This window comes from Phasianus colchicus, chromosome 13 (genome assembly GCF_987193195.1).
Source record: "Phasianus colchicus chromosome 13, bPhaCol1.hap1.1, whole genome shotgun sequence".
Taxonomy (NCBI): domain Eukaryota; kingdom Metazoa; phylum Chordata; class Aves; order Galliformes; family Phasianidae; genus Phasianus; species Phasianus colchicus.
Window position 1 is genome coordinate 15954162 of NC_143448.1, and position 17180 is coordinate 15971341.

General features: G+C 43.1%; 1 protein-coding gene across 1 annotated transcript in view; it reads left to right on the forward strand.

Moving 5' to 3' along the window:
- The window catches only part of CMIP (c-Maf inducing protein), a 123056-nt gene that overhangs the window by 64270 nt on the left and 41606 nt on the right, over positions 1 to 17180 (forward strand). The window contains exons 2-3 of the mRNA XM_031615386.2: positions 1337 to 1462; positions 10590 to 10640. Coding sequence (XP_031471246.1) covers positions 1337 to 1462; positions 10590 to 10640 — 177 coding nt within the window. The remainder of the gene's footprint in view (positions 1 to 1336; positions 1463 to 10589; positions 10641 to 17180) is intronic.

Below are 17180 nucleotides of genomic sequence, written 5' to 3' on the forward strand. Positions count from 1 at the left end.
GTCACCAGGTATGTTTTGAGCAGTGCAGTTCATGACCTTATGACCATGTGTGAAATGAACTTAAAAGTCATTTCCAGCTGCACCACCCACGTAACTTAGAGAAGAAAGCCATACCAACAAAATGTAGGGACCTTCCAAACGCAGCTTGCTGATTTCACACTCGCCCCCAGAATCTCAGGTTGCGATGCTCAGAGTTGGCCCCATTTGCCCCCAAAGATGTGTTTTTTCTTTTGTTTTCTTATTTTGAGATCATCAATTAAAAAGAATATGTCTATTGGGCACAATGGGAGTAAGTTTATGAAATTTCAGTTAGGTGTAAGCCAGCAATAGTAAGAACATAGCTCATAAGCATAATCAGCTCCATTCACTTGCAAGATGTGGCCAACAAGGGCTTAACCACGTGGAGAGATTAATCAGCATTTCTGCAGAAGTACAGTTAACTCTGCCATAGCAGTATTGATCAGTTTGCTTACACTATAGTGCAGTGAAATGCATGTTGTCTTTGAGGGCCTCTGTTAAAACAACACAAACTGCAGTGTATGTATGTGTACCCAGCACATACACACCTATAGCTCTGTGTATTTACTCATGTGTGGGATATAACTTTATGTGAGCTTGTGTATATACATTATTTCAGCTTATCTCTATTTCAGATATAATTGTACTTCTGCTATGCTGAAGAGCTATCAGGATGCTAATAAGGGGTTTCCTTATTTCCTGCTGCTATCAATATATGTTGTACATGTGACTGCAATGTGTGGTTATTTATGCTTTAATTGTGACTTTTGCTTGAAATTGGGCGTCAGCAGTATCTGCAGTTTGAAATTAGTACTTGCATAGGAGTGAAGATGAGTAGGTTGGGTGCTCTGCTTTTGATTGTGTTTTTATGAGATGAGGACAGCCGGGGAAAACGAGGGTATTTGGAATAAAGCCACCTAAACACAATGTACTTCTGTCTGTGTGATTGAGATGCTCCTTACGTTGAATGAACGAGTGTGGTCAGGCACCTTCACAGCTCAAGTTGGTGGTTTGAGATCCAAATCAAATTTAATTAGACATTTTAGTATTCCATGCTCCCAGTCTGGTCTGTTTGGTTTTTGTTTGTTTGTTTATTTGTTTTTGTGGGTAATCTTACTTGAACAAGTTGGATGAAGGTGATTAGACTAATCTCTCTGCTGAATGGCCAGTGTAGGTATTTTATTTCACGGTTTTACAATGTATTGCAGCTATTTTCATCATCAAAAATAACTTTGATGCTACTGTTCTTACTTTGAAATTGTGGATCTTCTGATGATTAAGTACAATTTTTTTTCCCCTCTCCTTTGTTTCCTTGCAGCCAACTGGGTACATGGAAAACTCCATTTCCTACAGTGCTATTGAAGATGTTCAACTGCTGTCCTGGGAGAATGCCCCTAAGTACTGTTTACAGCTCACGATCCCGGGGGGTACTGTCTTACTTCAGGTACAGTAAACACAGAAGTAAATTCTCTTTCTTTAACTGTGAATCTCCTTGATTTTTTATTTGCTGTTCATGAAATCTAGTCCAAATTACCTGGGCTCAGAAAAGGCAGAGAACTCTGTGCTGTGAAGTTATCTTTCTGCCAGCAAATCAGCTCAGTGATAGCTTTGGAATGGTCCATGTTGGTTGACAGTCAGAGCGAGATCTGTGGGGCATGATCTAATCTTCTTGTTGATTGTACACATCAAAATAGCACTCTGTGAAAAGGAACACTAATTTGAGCCTGGAACAATCAAAAGTCAAAAAAGATCAGTTTATATAGGAAGCCCATATCTGGCAGTGGAACAAACACGTATCCTTTTCTTAAAGATATTTGATCTTCACTGAAAGATTTCAGATGAGGCCGTGTATTGCAGCCTGCAGCTTCCTCATGAAAGGGAGCGGAGGGGCAGGTGCTGATCTCTGCTCTCTGATGACAGTAATTGAGCCTGAGCAAACAGTGTGGAACTGCATCAGGAGAGGGTCAGGTTGGATATCGGGAAAAGGTTCTTCACCAGAGAGTGCTCAGGCACTGGAACAGCCTCCCCAGGGCAGTGGGCATAGCACCGACTTGCTGGAGTTCAAGAAGTATGTGGACACTGTTCTCAGATATATAGTTTGAGTTTTGTTTGTCCTGTGTGGAGCCAGGAGTTGGATTCAAAATGGTCCTTATGGGTCCCTTCCAACTTTGGCTGTTCGTTAATCCTATGATTTGCATGGGACACTGCATTTTTATTATTCCGGGTTTCTTCATCTGCTGGTGAGGCCGCATAGGGCTCCTTAGGTCACTCCATGTTCTAGTGGCAGAAGAGCATTCCACAGCTCTGACCTTTGGAATTACTTTAGATTAAGAAAAATGACTGAAGACCCAGCTGATTGACCCCCCCAGAAAATTATAAGCAGTCATAACCTGAAAAAGACTGAAGTGACTCCAGCTTAGCTCATAGAGTAGTTCTCAGCATTGTCGCAAAGACAAATTGTTCATCTGTTTTTTCAGATGAATATACAGTCACGACTGTGTATATGCATTTCATGTGGCTAGGATTGTAAGCAGACTGGTTGAGTGATTTCTGCAGAAATTGTGTAGAAAAGATTAGTTTAAACTGTGGGAAACCAATACGAGTAAGACTTGGTAGTGCTAAGATGACTCCAGCTCTCCTCTGCCTTTTTTTTGGATGGCTGATGGGCCCATTCCTACACAGAGCTGTTTCCCAGTAATTCAAGGGAGCACAGAGCTTGACCTCAGCCCCTCAGGGGTGGATTGGGATTGCAGTGATCAGGGACATCTACATCTCTATCAGGTTGCTCAGAGCCCCGTCCAGGCTGACCTTGAATGCCTCCAGAGATGGGGCACCCACCACCTCACTGGGCAACCTGTGCCAGTGCCTCACCACCCTCATTGTAAAAAACCTTTTCCTTATATCCTGTCTAAATCTCCCCACTTTTAGTTGGAAGCCATTTTCCCTTGTCCTGTCAGAACAGACCCTGCTAAAGAATCTGTTTCCTTCTTTCTTATAGCCCCACTATAATCCTGGGGTTCTACAGTCCTGTGAATGTGGGATACAGACCTTCCCCTAGTGCAGCTCTCGTGGATTCGGGATGACCTAAGGATGTCTAATCCTGTAGACTCTCTTGGTGCCAGGGTAGCATTTGCAAAGACGCTTGTCCCGTTGCACACAGTGCATGCACACGTGCCTCTGCTTGATGCCCAGCTCATTGCTGTGGCTCAGAATGACTTGCTGATCTGAGGTGTTTCCAGGGAGTGTATGGAGCCTGAATTTCAGGCAGGCTGCTGCAAGTCCACCTAAGTCCTGATTGCAAGTCCTAAGTCCTGATGCAAGTCCTGGTAGGAAAAGCCTCTATGGTGCATGACACTGGGGAAGGCAGGCAAACAAACCATGGTTTCCCAATAGCTAGGTTGGGGTCCTCATTATTGACAAAATCTTCCTTACTTAATTCGTTAATTGAACTAATTAGAGAGAAACTCATTTGTCAAGGTAGACAGTTTTGAATTTTTCATGAGATAATTCTGATTCCTCTTTTCCATAAATTTGCTTATTGATGCTGGCATTTGATTTTGTATCCATTTCAACAGCTGGAATGGTTAAATTTGCCTTTCAAAATTCTGTTTTTAAGTCTTTGTCCCATAGCTTATGGTGGCTGTCTTTACTGGCCTGTTTAAAAGCAAAGAAGATAAAATGTGAACCCACAGCTCCCTGCTGAGTTTAAAGGCAGTGTTAGGGCATACAGAATTGGATCTGGAGTGGCCTGCCATGTAGTTCTTTAAAATAAACAAACTCTACAAATAATTACGTTCTTTTAAGAATGAATTTACTTTCTTCAAATAGATTGATGCCTTTATGTAACCTCCTAGGAACTGATACAAAAATGCAGTCAGCTCTTCTTCAGTTTGGTTTTTTGTGGACTGTCCGTGCAGAATGGATCACGTTACAGTATGACTCTGTGGGAATTTCAACAGAACTGAGAACACAAGCTTTGAAAATGTTTTTAGTATGATTTAGTCCCTGGTAATGTCTGGGTTCATCAAACGTGACCAGATCAGAGGGAATGTCAAAATAGATTTCTCATATACAGCTGTAATGTGCATTCACAAATCTAATACTGAAATCTACTATTGAAAATTATACAGTGTACTTAAGAAATCAAAATAAAAGAATGGATTACTCTAGTAGTTATGCTCAGCAGACATACTCTGGTATATGTGACACATACTCCTGAGTATCCAAAAGAACTGTTCAGTGAGGCGCTGAGAAATTGAGATGCTGAGAAATTAGCTCTTGCATGCTTCAGTTATTTTCAGATTTCTGAGACGCTTCAGTATATTTATGGGAAATTGGGACTTCAGATCTTTTATAAAATCATTCGGCCCTGCTCGTCTGAGCAGCAGCACTCTGATGTAACATCAGGCTGTCAGGAAGTGTCTGATGGTGGAACAAGTCAGGCAGGTCCAAAGTGTGTTCCCAAGGTTTCTTCTGAAGTGCACTTGTGAAATCTGTTTGCTGGTTGTGTTTTTGTTTCCCCTCAAAGACTTGATCTAAATGAGATTTATGTGTAAGAAAATGCTTAAATGAATTCTTTTGGCTTCTACTCCATCGTTTATTTCATGTTTCTGATTAATTTTAATTCTGTGTTATGTCTTTGTACGTGCTATGTTTTATTAACCCGTTAATGCCACAGGATACTACTGATATAATTTGACATAAAATGAAGCACATCAATAGTTATGAATCACAAGTTTTCCAGATTGCAGAGAAGTCTAGAATTTCATCTTCTGTTTCACTGGTTTGAAGCAGAAGCAAACTTCAGGTAGCTGGAAATTCCCTCAGAATGGGAATTCATTCCCAGCAGTTCTCGTGGGAGGGTGTCAGTGTGTGGCATTGGGACATCCTTGTGTGTGTGTGCGGTAGGCATGAGAAATGCCACCAGAGAGACTCAAATCCGTGTTGAGGCTCTCATCCCTCCATCTGCTATCACCAGGGCCTATTTCTGGCTTATTACTGCACAGCAATGAGTCAGAGAAGGAAGAGTGCCATTACCTTTCCTTACATCATCCTGATGTCCTCCCCAGGAGTACTGACCCATCCCAACCCACCTGAACACGTGAGATCTGACAAGTAGCGCCAGAGGTGATGCAGCTCTTGGGAAATCAGATTGTGATAATGGGACACATCTACCTGGGTTTCAGGGGAGGATTTGGTTCTCAGGCAGCACATGGCTTCATCTGGGCTGGGCTGGTGTTGGAATGTCACCATGGTGTGTGTGCTTTCTGCTTGGGTTTGCCTGAGCATCCATGTATGCCATGGGTTGGCAACAGCACTGGGAAGCTTGGCCCATCCATTGTGTGTGCTGGGACGGCAGGGATAAGCAGAGATGGCCAGAGACGACTTCTTCACCAATGTGTCATGCTCTCCTTCCTCTGGCCAGCTGGTTTTGGTCCCTGGTTCTCCCACCATGAAGCTGTCAGCTCTCGTGGGCTTTTTCTTTTTGCTTTTCTGCAAAGAAGATAGCAGGGCTGGAGCTGGCTTGTTGCACACAAGCTTTTTAGGCCAGGAAATAAGAGCTAAATAAGTGTGAGCTCTTCAGTATCAGTAATAGACTGTCCTCTTCGTGCTGTTTTCTTGCTTTCTGTTGTAAGGCACGATGTGCTTTGTGGTGCTGCTGAATACTAATGAAAGTGATGCTGCTACTGATAGTGAAATAGCTGCAGCAACCTATTGAAAGTGACTGAGGGGGGGAGAAGCTTATAATTTTACAAGCTGTTTAGCAGCAAATGTAGGAAGAGGCTCAGAAAAGAGGCTTTGATATTTTGGTTGTGATGGTGCTCTCCCATTGAGTCATCTCTTTTTGGATGGGTCGTGAATGCCATGGAGCTGCCACCTCCATCCCTCTGCTCGTGGTGTGTTCATGTCTTGGGGTGGTCAGAAGGAAGGGCAGGCAGGACAGGAAACCCTGATGGGCACAGCAGCCGCATGCTCAGCTCAGCCCTGTGTTAGCCAGAGAGTCCCCATGGAAAATATTTTCACTGGAATTTTTGATAATGTTATGTTTCAGTCTCCTTGGAGGACCCCGTCTCTGTTTAGATGTGATGAGGAAAGCATGACAAAAACTCATCCTGTGATGACATAAAACCATAAAGCCAGGACATCCTGCTGACCAGAGAGCAAGCGAGGGAGAGAAACAGAAATACAGAGTAAACCCAGGGAGAATGAAAAACAGAGTCTGGATCCTCAAACCCTACTTATTGCCACATCTCTTCAGATGGCAGAATCCCATAGATTATGTGTGAAGGGTGCTGTTGTAAGGAGAAACATGGGAACTTTCTGCTATGTGGACAAGCCTGTTCTTGCATTCTGAGTAACACACATGCCTGTAATGAATGATGCCGTTGTACTGACTTATTGTTAGAGAGGCTTGGTAGCATGGCACATGTAGTATGATGGAAGGGGTGTTTTTTGCTGTTGGTGGTTGCTGCAGGCACGTTGTGTTCAGAGCTGTGAATATCTATATTGGCTGTAGGTCTTCACCATCGTTCCTCAAGTGCTTGCTTTCTTGCACAGGTTCAGATGCTCTGTTTCTTAGCGGTGCATAAGTTCCTGCTTTGTCTGCTTTCACCTGGGTGGAAGTTGCTGCAGAGGTTTTAGTACTGGCATGCAGCAGGAGTTGAATTTCTTAGGAAAAAAACTCTACTTTCTAGAAGTTCACTGCTTTTTAGTGACAAAGTGCATTCTTACTCACTGGCTAAGAAGTGAGATGGTTGGGTGCAGAAAAAATACTTCCCCTTTTGAACAGAGATGCACGTTTGTTCATGTTACCAAAGCTCGGTACATGCAGGTATTTAATCTCCTGTGCAGCTTTCCTTCTGTGAGCAATCCCTTCTAAACTGTTGAAATGAATGCTGTGAATGAAGCTGGCACTGCAGCTGGTCCCCAGTGGATTTTCCTCTCTGACTGAGCGTTTGCACCCCAAAGATTGGAACATAAAACGCTTCAGGACTCAGTTCCAGGATGAACTCGTTTTTGAAAACAAAAAACAAGAAACCCCACCATACAGAAGTACTGCTTACAGCAGGCTTTTTTCAAGCAGCTGTTCTTCCTGCTCATTGGAATCATAAGTAGACAAAGGAGCTACATGTAGTTTCAATCTTCTTGCATCTTCTACAGATTTTACTGCCTAATTTTCCTGTTTTCTAAAGTTCTTTCCTGCTTGAGAACAATGGAAGGCCTTAACTATGCAGACAGCTCCAAACCATGGGGCACCCACCAGCCTGCTAAAGCCATTGAATTTGGGATCAAAATTTGGAGCAGAGCTGGGCTCTAAAACACACATGGGATCCGAAGTGTCATTTTATGTAGATAGATAGGAATGAAATACATTGTACGGTCTGGAGCTCACTGCCTTCAACCTCAGAAATGTACAGTAACCTGGACCCCTGGGTGAGTGTGTGTGTGCCATGGTGGCTAGTGAGCACCCAAGATACTTCCAGTAAGAAGGAACTATTTCTGAATGCTTCCTTTGTTGGTGCAAACCTGGAAAAGAGGGAGGAATGTGGGATGCTGTGCTGGTTCGTGTTGTTGGCTGAGCCCTGCTGAGGTCAGGTACTCCCTGCAGCCAGCTGTGGTTTTGTGGCTGGCCAGGCGGAAGGCTGTGCAGCAGGATTAGTGCTTGTGGGGGGAGCTGCTGCCAGGCTGCTCCATCCTGATAATACTGCTGAGGTTAAAGGAGCTCTGCCTATCTGTGCTAAATGCTGTGCAAAGAGCTGCTGAAGGAACCACTGGTGTTTAAGGTTCCTCTTACTGTTGACTCCTGATCGCTAATAGAAGAGAGAATTCCCTAAAGGTTTGTTTTTTTTGTATTCACTTTGTCTTCTTTGTTTTCCTTGGAAGTGATCTTGAAAAGATGCTCCAACTCTGGCAGGTTCTAGTTTGAGAGCTGTTTGTGTTGTAACATGTATCCAGATGCAAACTTCCTTGATCACTTTCCAATAGCCAGTGTGTAGTCTACCTGTAGATGATGCACTGTTACTTTCCTAATTTTCCTTCTTAAATGCTATTTGAAGGCCACTGCTTTCAAGTTTCAACTCTTTTCCAGTTTGTTTTGTGGTCTTTCACATTGTGTTTTCTTTGTTTGCTCTGTATTTGCATTCCACCGATGTCTCTGACTGATGCTCTTGTTCTCTATAACAGTTTCTGTCATCCAATTTAAGGCTCCAGTTGGTTGCAAAATCTATCTATACATATCTATAAATTCTATTTATTTATAGCATTCTTACAATCTGCAGATAATGACATCCCAAAAGTAGGAGGGTAACTACCAGTTCTCAGCAGTTCCCATTATAGGGCTCTAGCATTTACTCTTTAGACTCGAGTGGCTGTTGGCTCAAGGCATGTAATGGTCAGACCAGGGATTGAGGCAGGGTGGCATTTTGCCTGATTAAGAGAAGTACTGCTGGAATACGAAGCTTGGTGTAGGAGTGGGGTCCAAGAAGCACTCTGGGGGAAGTTGTTTCTTAGCTTCACATGGGCCAAAAAGACAAGAATTTCTTTCAGAACAGAACATTTCTGGCTTCCTAGAGGAGGGTGGCTTAGTCTAGTGCAGGAGCAAGTCACTGGAAGTCACTTGCCCAATGGCTTGTGGGCTTCTGGCCTCACTTGGGTTACTGTGCTTAAAAATACATATATATATATATCCTGTCAAAGTTGTTAATGGACTTGTAGTTCCGGACAGAGCACTACAAATACCAGCTGTTGCAGTTCTTGAGAGTTTTACTGGCAGTGACGATGGTTCCAGCTGACAGTCTGTACTTCAGCTGTGGCCACTTTTGTTCCTCCTCTTCTCCCTGCAGGCTGACAGGTTTTTCCCATGGGTAACGATATACGAAACTCGAATTAGCATCGTCACGAGCACTCACTTTGACAGGGATGTTTGTCCAGAAAACACAGCTGGAGTTTTTGTTCCCCTCCAAGAAAGACTTTTTTTGAGAGATAGAATGAGAGCGTGTGTTGGAGAAAGAAAGTGCCTGAGTGTATTTACTTTGTGCCTTTGTAATTATGTCCAAAAATGATCTTCATGTTCTATTGTGTCAAATTATTTTGGACCTTTTTATTATATTAAAATAGGGTAAGAGCTGTATTAAATGAAGTTCAATCCTATAACATATTTAGGTAAAAGATCTATCTTGAATATATACGAGTGGTAGCAAATTCGTGTCGACATTCTGCACAAGGTGGGAATTCTGTGTTTGATAAATGCTGTGATCAGCCCAGACCATGATAGATTAATTCTGCTGTACTGCCTAGAGATCTACTGGGGAGCAATCAATTGTTATCTATATATAAAAATAAATAACATGTAATACAGATGTAAAAAGAGCATTACTGCATTTAGTCCTGAGAAATCAGTCCAAATTTGTGTCACCATGAGATCAGTATCTGACCTTGGGATTAAACACAGGTTTGGTAACCACGCAACGTTTCTCCTTCTAGTATTCTTGACGTTATCAGTGAACTTTGTCAGGAAGTGAAATCCATTCTGCAGCGAATACTTATCTAAAAAGATGTTGGAGAGTGAAATCGTTGAAGGATGCTTTAAATTGCTGGAAGCATGTGGTTTTTCTCTAGCGAAGAAACCATACCCTTTTAATACAGACAGATGGGCTGTTCTTCAATTCTCACTTATTGTGTAAAGCATTTTGATTTGCAAGTAAAACTTGCCCACTGGCAGGGACAAGATAGAGCTGGAAAAGCCAAAGGGCATCTCTACCCACTCAAATATTTCAAACTTATGTCACCTTGTTAAGGCATGCGTATTTACGTCACTGTGGATGCTTTTATATTTTTTGATACCGAGCCTTTTGACCTTTGGGAGTGCTGAACTGTTCCTTCGTTGGCTATGAACACTGGGAATTTCTGGCAGCTCTGCTTAAAACGGGTGATCCCTGGGAGCAATTATTGCAACATTTGTGCAGTTGCTGCGAGCAGCTCATGCGTGTGTGTGCATGTCTGCCTGTGCTGTGCTTTTCTCTCTGTTCTAATATCACTGAAAGAGCTGAGGTGTGATGGAAGCACGTTGTGGCCAGCTGGGGAGCAGCACAAGGAGGGAGGCTGTGAATGGAAAAAAACAGTACGTCCCCAGTAAAATGTCAGCCTGTCTTTTTCCTCTGTTCACCATGATTAATGGAGAAAGTGAATGTCCTGCAGATATTAAAGAGCGGATCAAAACCTGATTGAAATCAGTGAGGTTTTTCACAGTCTTTGGTCTGGACACCGTTTCAAGGAGGTTAATGTTTCATATGGTTTTGGTTCAGTGTTTTATATTTGCAGCAAGGTCTTCATGTCATTGCTTTCTATGAAAATAAATTGGTTATAATGTAAAACTAAAGCTCTGAGCAGAGTTTCCCTCACTCCAATTAGGCTGGGGTTGGAGTTGGCCAAGGTCATAGAGTTCAGAAGAATACGGTGAGTGCAACCTTGCTGCTTTTAGGGCACACATGGGTGACTTGCTTAGCTTTGGCTCAGTGATCTGAAACACTGATAGAAACTAATGATTCTATTTGTAACTTTTTTTATTGCAGGCTGCAAACAGTTACCTGAGGGATCAGTGGTTCCATTCTTTGCAGTGGAAGGTAAGTTCTGCACTTTACAGTTTTCCTTGTATATCTTTAAGAATACGTTTTAAGATTACTCTTTCCTTGGTTGCAAGAGTGTCTCTTTTCCTCCACAAACCGTAAATCAGAATGTCTGTGAGTTTCTTGGATGAAGTGGACACATCCGTTCATTACACAGCTTGATGTTATCAAGATGTGATCTCATAGATAGTGAGTAAATTCATATAGAAGCAGAGTGGTTTTGGATTTGCACTGTGAATTGTAACACATTATGGAATGACTGCAGCCCTGGCATATGTTCAAGGCTCTTGGTATACTTGGGTTTATTTTTTTTTTGTTTTGTTTGTTTGTTTTGAGAAATTTTGAAGAAAGAGAGTCTCTTAGAGTTACTTGTTGTAAGTAACATCAGTCTGTTATGCAGCAGTCTGTGTCCACACTTTGGAATTATTTAGTTCTCAAGGCAGTTTCCATTGCAGAGGTCTCAGCCCTTTCTTGCACTCTACCAGAACAATGAGCTGCTTGCTCTGAGCAGGGGCAGCGGGTCACAGTGACAGCGTTGTGTCTCAAAGCAGAACATTCCTCATCACAAGCTGAAGCTGCTGACCTTTGGATGGAATCTGTATGGATGTGAGATGCAGCTGTAAATCAGCTGTGGCCAGATGCTGAGCACAGCTGTCCACCATCCTGTGGTGCAATGCCAAAGTGCAGTTCTGCAGCTCGGCCTTCTCCTTTCAGAGTTTCAGCGAAGTCAGTCAGGTTAGCTGTGCAGTTTATCAAAATTTCAGCCTGCTGACAGCAACCACATGTGAAAATAGAAGGAAGTCCCTCCCACCAAATTGGTTTTGCTGTGGGTGTTTCTGATACTCCTGCTGTTGGAAAATAGTTGGGTGACAAAAGTGCAGTGTTTGTGAGCTTTGCATTGCCATAGTGTCTGTCAGAACTGTGTTCTGAGTGGGTCCAGGTTCTTATCAGCAGGAGCCAGGTGTCGACAACTCCTTTTCCAGACCACTGGCAAATTCTGCAACCTGTTTCCCCAGTTGCTGAAACGAGCACGGGACAGTGGTGCTGATAGCAGAAGGCTGGGCTGCAGTGTGGCACTGTATTTTGGCTTCTTGACAGTATCATTAACACAATGCTGTTCTGGTCTTGCTTTCTTTGCAACTCCTGAGAATAACAAAGAGGCAATGAAGCTTAAAGCATCAAGAAGTATCTCCATTAATTCCCTTCTCTTCCGATAGGCAGAGATGATCAGAAAAAGGCAGAATTTCTTATTCTACATGGTCACCAAGCAGGACGTGCGAGGCACTGATGTGCTGCCAGCACATGCTTCCCTCCTATAACAAGGCAAAAATCAGGCTTGGAAGTGCAGCTCTGAAAAACGCGAGGAGCGTAAAGATGCAGCATGCACACCCCCTGCCCACCCCCCAGTTCCCATCAATGTAATGATGAAGAAAATGTCTGGGCAGTGACCTGGCTTGCTCACATGCCTCTTGGTTGTGGAGAGGGAGCGTTGCTCTGTGGGAGTTGTTTTTAAAAGAGTATTTCTTAAACTTTCCAATGCTTCTGACCAAGCCTCTAATTTTGGGAAACTCTGAGTGATTTGACTTGTTGCAAAGTAGATTTTATTTTTGCTTCCTTGCTTCCCTCCCCACCCCCAATAAGTTCACTTTTGAAAAACAAGTGAAACATTATCTTGATTTGAAAGACCTTCCCTTTACCAAGAATAGCAAGTAGCTTTTTCCCATAAGAACAAGGACAGGGTTTAGTCACTGCTCAGGTACTTTGCACTAACAAATTCCTCTTTGCTAACACGGAGGTAGTTTTGATGGGTTTTGTTGCTTAGCAGTTGCGAGAAGGAACACCTGATAACTTTCTACTCTGTACTTTGGAGGACACTGGGCAGCTTTAAGTAAAACCACAGCAGAACTAAGGGAGAGACCAGAGCAGTGCAGTTGCATGAGCTGCCCTTCAGAAGCTTGCTGCTTTAGCCTATGGCTGTAAGAGCCAGGTGCCCATGAAATTTGCGTGTTTTGATGATTAAGCAGGTAGTGAGGGAACCCACATAAAACTACGAAGCCTATTCTGCTGGAATGAGTCTATTTACACAAAGCACCAGCTGGCACAGAGATCGCCGCAGCTGTATTATAATTGGGCGGTTGTGCTGATGAATGATATATTTGTCCAGCGGTCTTGCAAATAATAGGTCAAAGCATTTCTGTGGGGATGTAGAACACAGATGCAAAACGGTGCAGATAACTGTAGCGTAGTTACTTGGAGGAAAACAAATACTCAGCAGAGATGAGCTTGCTGTTGTTTGTATTCCTGGGGTGAAAAAATCTAGTGGGTTCGGCTGAGCCCAGCATCGCTCCGTGTGCCCTCCGTAAACAAGGCTGGAGGAACCCACTTCATAGCTGGCAAAGCCATATGCAGAGTTCCCAGCAGTGAGGACTAGCCTCAAGCGTACCCCTCTGATCTCACAACAGGAATACTTGTGTTACAGCTGTGGGAGCAGACTGGTGTTCTGTCAATATCTTTCCGCCTCCTTTTCCTCTGTGTCAAGCCTTTGGAGTTGGTTGTGGTTTGCACGTTGTCTGAGCTACCAGGAAGATGGCTGGGTCCAGTGAATAGCTGTATTGTTACACATTCTGGGAAGCTCCTTACATTCAGACGTTTTCTGGGTATCCCTTGGTCTCGTATGAAGGTGCCAATGTCAGTGAGAGCTTTCTTGTGGCAGTTTTAAGGATTGTTGGATGTTACGGGAATTCAATTCGCCAGCTTGCACCCTGGAAATCATTTTTGTTCCAGAACCAAACATTGAAATAAAAATGAAGAACAATTTCTTTCTGCAGCCTAGGGAATAATAAAAGAGATGCTTCAGATAAACAGAACTAAAAGAAAACCAAACACGTAATTATCCATGTTTTAGATCGAGTTCCAAGAGGTTTTATGTGTCATCCAGCTAACTAGCTGTCAAGATGCTTACACAGCTTTTTAGGTGTGACTCTCTTTGAATGCTGCGCTCCTTGAAGACAATCTTGATGTCAGGGCAGTCTGTTCCTCATTGGCTCATTTTCTCTTTGGGTTTTTCATTTCAAATCCTCCCACTAAGAGCTATGCATAATTCCTTGTTTAATCTGAGTATCAACAACTCCTAGAGCATTTTTGGCCATCTCAGCCTATTTTTAGAAGTACCGATTTTCTTTGGGTCATAGCTAAGCCAAACTGTCTTTGTCCTCCAGAGAATAAACAGAATAGGTTAGCAACTGTCCAGATCCCCAAACATAAAAAAAAATCGTTAATCCATTGTGTCAGAAGTGTTCCTTTCAACCAGGGAGGTTGGTTTGAAACCATGATAAGTAATCTTTGGTACTTGGAAGCTGATTAGTCATAACAGTGTATCAATAAAGATAACAGCATTTTCTGTGGATATACAATAGAGAGTAACACATGCAGTTCACTGCCCATTCTGGATCTAGGCTTAGGTATGGTGGCAACCAGCCATTGCTGTAGGGGGTGACTATGGCCAAGCTTGGCTTTGATGGGTGCTGTTGTAATTCTGTGACGCACACAGATACCCAAGTATGTACCCTGGCATTTTCCCAGACAGCATCCATCTAATTTGTTGGCCGTTTATATTTTGCTGTCTTTGGGGTAAGGTCTGTTTCTATGTACTTGTATAACGTGCAGCACACACAGGTGCTGTTCCCTGAAGAATCCATTGAGTCCTACTACAAGGTGCTTCAAGTACTGACCATGGAAAAGCCCACCTTACTATTTTAGTTCCACACTGCGCTTGAGTTCAAAACGACAATCTCCAAGTCTTCTCATGTTGGGTCTGGTCTTCTGGTAGGCAGCACAAGTCTAGATTTCCATTTGTTGGAAATGCACCTGAAGGTTCTTTTTAGCATGCTGGATAGTAAACTCTGAACACCACCTGTGCTATGAGATGTGGGTTGCTGGTGTTTCCTAGTTAGCTGAATGATGCAGCAATGAAACACGTCAGTTGGAGGCCTTGGGGGAATGTCCCGAGCTGACACAAGACACAGAGCCTAGAGCTGGGGCTGAAGTATGACTCAAGCTGGGAGCTCTGTGTGCCTGTGACCTGGATCTTCTAGAAAGGCTTGCCTATGTCTTGTGTTTCCTACTGATGCTATTAACCAGTCCTCAGTTCTCCTCTCATGCTGCTTTGTCAGGGATTTTACCCATCTGTTAACAGGACGGTGAAAATACACCAACTGCAGAATAGTTTAGGCTGGAAGGAACCACTGAACATCACCTGGTCCTCTCATCACCCAGGTCCCCTTCCATCCCACTCACTGCAGGCTGTGCTGTGGAGTTGTGTGAGGTTGCTCAGGGCATGCCCAGCTGTGAAGCCCAAAGCAGAACATGAGGACCACATGTGGTCTCAAGTGCTGAGCGGAGGGGAGCAACTTCCTCCCAAAGCTGCCTTTGCTCGTGCAGCCCATTGTGCCATCAGTAAGCACAATCTCTTTGTTTTAAAAAGACTTCTCTGCACAGACTCCATGTTTTGATTCCCATGAATTAGGAACTGGAACAATGCTGTCATCTGGGATTTGCAAACATTTTGCATCGAATGCTAAAACAAGAATTGTTGGCCCTCATTCAAAAACTTTAATTTTGATTTAATATTTCTCTGGTTCCCTTAGGTATTGTTTGATCTGTGTCTTCAGGAAATAGATACTTCAATGCACAAGCGGCCCTATTAATTGCAAAGGGATTGCTTGTCGTGTAAAATCATACTTGACCTGAATAACGATACCCTCTCTGCTTTTTACTGTGTGCAGGTTATGAATTCCCTATCCATTAACACAGAATATTTTTATACAGTAGGTGATTTACTCAGCTATGTGTGAGTATCAGTGTCCGTATCTAACAGGGAAAGTTCAGAGGGGGTATTTTTCTGTGCTTTAAACCTACAGAAAATTAAGAGAAACTGTTCTTGAAAGTGTGGTGAAGCTTTCCTTGTGTAGAAGCACCTTTACGGTTTTGTCACCATGGTAATGATTAAAAATAGTGCTGATACAGGAGTGGGGCTTATATAGAATTTAAATTATGACATTAAAGAAATTTATAGCCTTAAATCTCAGTAAATCATGCCTTAAAACTATGAGATCAGGAAAAAAATCACATCAGTTACAGCTAAAAATGCCCACATCTGTCATTTGTATTTAATCACCTGATTTACGATCTGAGAGAGGAAGCCTTGATACACTGCAACAACTCAATAGCTCTGTGCTGTACTTCATACTGAAAATATTATTCATCAGCACACTCTCAGAGCAGTGGCTGCTGCACTATAGACCCTCTCTGTGGTGGGTTGCACAGCACACACAGCTCCTTTTTCTTGACCATAACTTTACTTGCTTTAGCCAAAAACCTGAGGTATTTTAGTAGGGCACAACATTTCACATTTTCTGTTACTGGGAAATGAAACAATAAATCATTCTTATTCAATTAGGCTGATGAATGTTCCCCCTCCCCCCCCCCACCTTTCTGTGTCTGTGTAAGATTCAATGACAAATTGGTGGGAACCCAAGCTGTGGAATTCAGTTTTGCCTCTGAAAGCCTCAGGGCATTAGAGAGAGAAAAGCAGGCTCCAGGTGTGTGCTGGTGGTTTTATGCTTCCTGTGGAAAGGCGGCATGAAGTGCTGTCATACGTACACCTTTTGTTTACGTCACGGTTGGGATTTGCTGGTAGGTGCTCTCCCCACTGCTTTTGGCTTAAGGCATTTGCACAGTGCAGGAAGCCTGCTGGCTCCCTCACTTTTCCATGCAGGTTTGGCCAGTCTCAGGCTGTGTATTATCAGGTGTCACTCGAAAAATCTTGGTGTGGATTCTCATTGCTGAGATCTTGCTTTGCTAGAGGTGCTGTCAGCAGCTGAAGAACATCACTCTCACTTTGGGATGTGAGAATTATAGAACCATCAAGGTTGGAAAAGACCAGTAAGATCACCTAGTCCAACCATCAACCCATCCCCACCATGCCCACTAACCATCAGTGGTCCCTCAGTGTGGTCCCTCAGTGCAACATCTACTCTTTTCTCGAACACCAGACTGTTTTTTGAGGAGGCAGAGCTCAGGCAGTCCATCAGCTAGTAGTGAAATTCAAGTAGAAACTAGATAGTTATTTTCTGTCTTGCTTTAGTAAAGTCAGGACCAGCTCTAAATTTTCACCTCTAGACTTGGATGCGATCCTATTCAAACTAATATTAGGTCTGAAGATAGAAGGGTGTCAAAAACAGCTGTATAAACAGGCCAGGTTGTTATTGTGTACTTAGGTCTCAGCTCTGAAGAGGACTAAATACAATTGCAGGAGTATGTTGCTTCTCAGGAATGTTGAACTACCAGCCAAGGGGATTCTCATTTTTGTCCTGACTAGTCACTCTTCTGAATTACTGCAGGGTTGCCCACACAGCTAATTCTTTGGAATTCAAGATTTCCAGGTCAAGGTGACCAGTAGTTTCACCAAATCACAGCTTCTCCTCTAGAGATGCCATAATGCAGCACTGCACCAACATTAAACCCCTCACACAGGTT